The sequence below is a fragment of the Grampus griseus genome (genome assembly GCF_964374135.1).
Source record: "Grampus griseus genome assembly, chromosome: 18".
NCBI lineage: Eukaryota > Metazoa > Chordata > Mammalia > Artiodactyla > Delphinidae > Grampus > Grampus griseus.
The window spans coordinates 47,974,791-47,980,898 of NC_139012.1; the positions used below are offsets into that span (position 1 = coordinate 47,974,791).

Here is a 6,108-nt window from a genome sequence, read left to right on the forward strand (position 1 = left end):
GGTTGTGGTATCCCCCTGATGTTTGAAGTGAACTATTTATAAACTAAGTGCATGTTTTTGTGTAGAATTTGGGTCTCCAGTTCAACCCACATGAAACCACCAATAGTGGACTCTCAAAATAATAGTAATGGCAAAAGACACCTGGCCTTGAACCAACATTGTAATAAAATTTCTGTATAAAAGTGAACTTGCAACTTGAGAGCTTTCTCTACTTGTAAACATTTTCTCTAGTTTGCAGTGGGACAGGAGATTCATTCTCCAACCCAACTTCATTTGTCATTTCGCAGTTTAGGGTGTGACTCCCTGAGTTCCACAGTTTGGGCCTCCCAAGGCTGGGGACCCAGATAGGGGCTGTTAAGATGCTGAGAGATAAATGTGAGGGATGGAGTGAAGAAGTGTTATCTAGGAATTTCTAACAGCTATAAGCTCATTCTAAAATAAGCCCCTTACTTTCTTTTTTATTTCTTCAGTTGTCTCAGGAATGACCTCTTTCCGTTTTATACTATCTTGTCTATTGCTTCTCATGAAAGATTCTCCACCTAAAACCACAGAATAGTTACATGCCAGCTTGGGTTTTCTTCTTATCATTTTGTCCCTAAAGCTAGCCCACACCTATCTGGAGTTTTCTCAATAGGGTGGAAACACTTTTGCCTTCATTGGCCACCCATTGTTATCCCCCTAAGCATCCAAAGAAGTTCAAAGAGCAAACAGTAAAGAAAAACCCAGGCTCTGCTGGGCATTTCATCCTTGGATCTGGTATAGGTCAAGTAAAGGAGGACAAAAATATCCAAGTGTGTATACAGGTCTTGTTTTTGGCAACACTAGTTTATTAGTGACCTTGACAAGAACTGTTTCAGAAGAGTAAAGTGTCAAAAGCATGACTGGAGTGAGTTCAAGAGAAAAATGGGAAGAGAGGAAATGAGACAGTAGTATGGGCAATTCTTCTGAGATGTTTTGCTACAAAGGCAGTCAACAACGGAAGCAGTAAATGGAGCAGGATGTGGAATCAAATAGAGATTTTTTCTCTAAAGATTGGGACTGTTACTACACAGTATTTACATGCTGAGGGGAATGATTGCATGAAGAAGGAAACCTTTATGACGCAGTAGAGAGAGGGCACAGCTGCCAGAGGGATGGACAAGCTGGCACCCACCTTGAGGGGTTGGTTGTCCTCAGAGGGGAGCACAGGAGATCCCCAGGAGGGAAGAAGTGGGCGTGCCTGCAATCAGCATATAGGTGTCGGGGGCACAGGAAGCTTATGGGGGTTCTCTTCTGATTGCCTCTATGAGTGAGTGAAATGAGAGTGAAGGAGAACAGGTTGGACGTTTGATGGGAGAGAAGAAGGGCTGAAAGGGTTGTCTAGGAGAATGGACAGTGAGTGCTAGGGAACTGTAGTGAATAAAGGTCGAACTTGAAGTTCGCAGTCAGGAACTTAAGTAATACCGGGAGAGAAAAGGAGTCCATGTGTGACCTTGGAGATACAGTGCTGAGGTAGTTTACATAGGTATACTATCTGCTTTACAAAGTTATTTGGCGTATTAAATGTGTCAGAAAGCATTTTGAAGTATAAGTACAGGATATCCTTATTATGAAACTTAGCTTTGAATTACTTAGCACTTTTTCTTGGCAAAAAGCTTTTTAAATTTCTTTAAGACAGCCTTACTATCTCCAGAGACAGCATTTGGCTTCTGCCACTGATTTACTTAGTAACTAAGTCTAAGCAAATGACTTAACCTCCTTTTGCTTTTTACCTCTCAATCTATAAAATGACAGTGGCAATGTTTCAAGTGCAACAGATGCTTTAGAAATAAAGGTGCTACATAAATACAAGCTATTAATAGAATGGCATTTCAGCTCTCATGGGTATGGTCACCAGAAAGTCAGAAAGGTCAGAGCATCTGAACAAGCCTTGGGTGGTAGAAGCCTCCCTTGGAAAGCTTGGAGGGAGGTACCTCAAAGGAGTTGTCACCCACATTCTTTCCTTTAGTTCTGGTGGAGATTGATTATTAGAACCTGAGACTCAAAGAGGTTAGATAACTTGTTAGGGCCAAGGGGTTGGATTTCAACCCAGATTTACCTTAAAATCCCATGCTCTTTTCACTTTGCCACATGTGGAATTGGGCTTGATACATTATAGCCAGGGAAAGTATGGAATACTTTACTTATGTATATTACAGACCCATATTTTAGCCAATTTAATCTCTTCTCTGTTGTCAAAAATGTAATGAGAGTCGCCCAGCGGCAGAATAAACTAGTTTGTTGGAGATATCATCATGATGGAGTTGTTTACAAGAAATCGAATGACAAGAAAAGGTAGGAACGTTTTTGGGGAAGGAGCAGTAAGCTGACTAAAAATTTGCACTTAGCTACAATGCAGTTTTCAAACACCTTGGGGCAGGAGAGTGGGTGCTAGAAAATAAATAAATTTGTGCGGTCATGGAAACTGTAGGAATAGAGTGTCAGCTGTGCTTTTTTACTGCAAACATGATATGTACATTATAAACTATAGAGCATAAACAGCTCTAAGAGAAAGTCACTGAACTGTTAGTAACTTTTGAGTAACAATTGCCCACCTGATAGGGAAGGTGATGATAGGAAAAGTGTATTTATTTTCTTCCAAGAGCTAAAAAGTGATCAGACTTCTAAAACTTGTTGAGATTGTCCAGGAAAGTGTGTAAAATACTCATCCATCATCGGAAGCCCCTGGTCAGGAAATGACAGTGCAGTAAATATCTTCAGCAGTCACCTTTTAATGTACAAGCTGTTTTCGGTTGGAATTTTCAGCACTCACATAAAACACACTGTCATGAGTGACTGCTTCTGCTCCTAAGTAATCACTATTGGGATAATGGAACATCTCTCTGCAAATAACCAAAAAACTTTAAATGTCATGTCAAGTTTGTTGAAGCCATTTTCAAGCTCTGTTCAAGGTTACATGAATATTGAGGGTGTCTGTTTTTTTTTTTTTTTAATTTGAGATCTACGAGAGAGATCACTCATAAGGTTGTGCAGTGTGAGAGTCAAGTTAATTAAAAGAAAATCTGTTGCTCTTTGGGAAAGTCAATCAGCTAGCACCATTTAGCCGTTAGCTATTAAACCTCTCTCCTCACAGCCTGGATAAGTCCAGATCACTGTCACTTACCAATGAAAGAATATATATGTGTGTATAGGTTATAGGTCTGTATGAATATATGGGTACGTATTTGGCAAATTATGACATTATTTTGATTTGCTAGGAAGTTTTAACAATTTGCCTGCCAAATTCAGTATTTTTTTTTAAAAGAAAGCATTGAATTTTAAAATTCCTATTAGAAACTTTCCTCCTTAGATTTGTTTAAAAAGGAAATTAATCCTTTTATTATTCAAACTAATGCCTGTCTTGGGTCATAGAGTGTGGAAATAAATTCTTTGCCCAATGCATATTTACTGAGCATCCACTGTGCTCCACGGCCATCCTAGGCACCGACGTTACAGCAGTATTTAGAACAATGTCCTTGCTATCTTGGAGCTTACATTCTAGTGAAGAGGTAGACAACAGACAAGTAAACAAGTATATGATGTGTCTGGTGGTTATAAGTTCTGTGAAGGGAAAGATGAGTGTAAGAAGATAGAGCGATGAAAATGTGAGTGCTATCTTAGATGGATGGTCAGAGACGGCCTCTCTCGATAGCATTTGAGCAGGGACCTAAATGAAATGCAGAACTAAGCCTTGCTAATAACTGAGTGATGGGCATTTCAGGCACAGAAGAAGTAGGAAATAAGTATTAATGCTAATGAAATTGTTGTCTATTTATATTTTTAGCTTATTCTTAACCTCTGTGTGTTTATTTTATTTATTTATTTTTCCAATTCAGCAAGTATTTATTTTAAAATTTTTAGAAATTTATTTACTTTTAAAATTAGTTAATTAATTTTAATTGAAGTATAGTTGATATACAAAATTATATGTTACAGGTGTACAATATACTGATTCACAATTTTTAAAGGTTATATTCCATTTATAGTTATAAAATATTGGCTATATTTTCTGTTATGCAATATATCCTTTTAGCTTATTTTATACCTAATAATTTGTACCTCTTAATACTCTACCCCTATATTGCCCCTCCCCACTTCCCTCTCCTCACTGGTAACCCCTAGTTTGTTCTCCATATCTGTGTCTGCTAATGAAATAGTTGTCTATTTATATTTTTTAGCTTATTCTTAACCTCTGCGTGTTTATTTTAAATCTACCTTACTCTTTTGAATATTATTTAGTTTAGTCTGTCTAAGAGGACTTGTTTGTTGAGAATAATTACTTTAATGTTTCATAATGTGCACAGTGCTTTCTTATCACAGTGATAAGTTTTATGTTTCTTTCTTCCTTACTGTAGAAAATCAGAAGTTGCAGTTGACAGAAGGGTCACATTCACACTACAGTATCAATTGCAGCTCCACAAGGACTGCAGTCACCAAGGAGCTTAATTATAATCTAGACACTCACACGTCTACCGAGAGGATCAAGGCAGCTGAGAAGAAGGAAGCCTGTAATGTAGAAAGCAACAGAAAAAAGGAAATGGAACTTCTTGGCTCTGTTTCTAAAAACGAATCCATTCCCGAAGTTGAAGCCCTGCTGGCAAGATTACGAGCTTTATAAATTAAAGTGGTAAAAATGATTAAGCCAAATATAAAGCCATGCTCTAAGCTATACCACTTGAAAAAATTGCTTCTTATATAAGTGACTTTATATGGTTTTAATTTATGATATATATTAGAAAAATAAAACTCAATACATGATTGTAGTGGTTTTCCTATGTACTTGAGGTCTTGGCTTATTCAAGATTGTAATGGGCTTTAATGCTTTTTTTGTCTCCTGGTGTTCATGTGTTCTGTATTTGGTGGTTGAATTTTCATATAATGCTTTAGAGAGCAGGTAGGTGGCCATGTGTTCAGCAGTGTGTCCTTAAGAAAATACCATCTTCCCAAGTCACCGTAATTTTTACTTTAGTATTTTCCAACATTAATGAACATCAAATCATCAACCTCAAGTCTTGCTACATACCCCATGTATATTTCGTTTATGTTATTTATATAGGCCCAGGTTTCTCTTTAATTGGGATCTGTATGCTATCAGCGTAGCACGGAAAACATAAAACTGAATATAACATCTATGACCAAATGATTGGTAAGCTCATTATCATCATTGTTGAATTCATGTTAATTAGACCCTGTAGGAGACTATACAGCAATTGAACACAGTTCCAAAAATGATAAATAGGAATATATGCTCTCTTTGCAAAATGTACATGCCTTTGTATAAAGTGGGTGTACACAGTATTACAGTGCTGTGGAAACTCTTAGCCGGGAGAGCATTCCCCCCGCGCCACCCCGCCCCCCACCCGGTAATTATGACTCTAGGATCGAATTGCCATTTTGAAACTTCCCAAGTAAGGAATTTTTTTAATTTCTGTGAACAAACTAGAAATTGCAGATTCTCTGATGTGACAATCAATAACTTTAACAAAGATCTGAAGTGTTTCAAGGAAAGCTTTCCTATGCAAATGTTGCAATTTTTCCTCACTGGGGGCATAAAATTAACTCTGTTAATTCTATATCAAAGAAAATAAACTTGTTACTTGCACTAAATGAAAATAATTGCTTCTGTTTTTTTGTAATTACCATGTTCCATGGATTAGCTGGAAACAGACTGTGCTCTGCAGTCTATCTAAGCATCTCTTCTGCTTTATGACGTACGATAAGCAAGTGACTGTTCTTTTACCTCCAGTTAAAAAGCAGTTACATGGAACTAGTCTGCGAGGTCCACTGCCTTTTATTTCCATGTTTAAGTTGTCACCTCCTTTCAGCTCCAAGTTAATAAAGTTAATTAATTAGAACTCTGAGCCAGGCCCTGGTTATAGACATTGGGGAACAGAGTGTTATCCACAGCCAAGGTGGGAATAAGTTGTTCTCATCTGTATTGCTGAAATGTGCATTTTGCCCTCCAGTTGCAATTCCTGTTTTCCTGAGAGCAAATCTTAAAAATCAGGAAAGGTGAAGGACATTTAAGCAGATGGAAGACCTAACCACAAGGAAAGAAGTTAAATGAAGGAATTCTGACTGTTCTTAACA

General features: G+C 37.5%; 1 protein-coding gene across 4 annotated transcripts in view; it reads left to right on the forward strand.

Moving 5' to 3' along the window:
- The window catches only part of DIAPH3 (diaphanous related formin 3), a gene marked incomplete at both ends in the record, with an annotated part of 549,577 nt that extends 544,941 nt beyond the window's left edge, over positions 1–4,636 (forward strand). For all 4 annotated transcript variants that reach the window (XM_082675745.1, XM_082675746.1, XM_082675747.1 and 1 more), the window contains one exon: positions 4,374–4,636. In XM_082675745.1, coding sequence (XP_082531871.1) covers positions 4,374–4,636 — 263 coding nt within the window. The remainder of the gene's footprint in view (positions 1–4,373) is intronic.
- Positions 4,637–6,108: the final 1,472 nt, after the last annotated feature.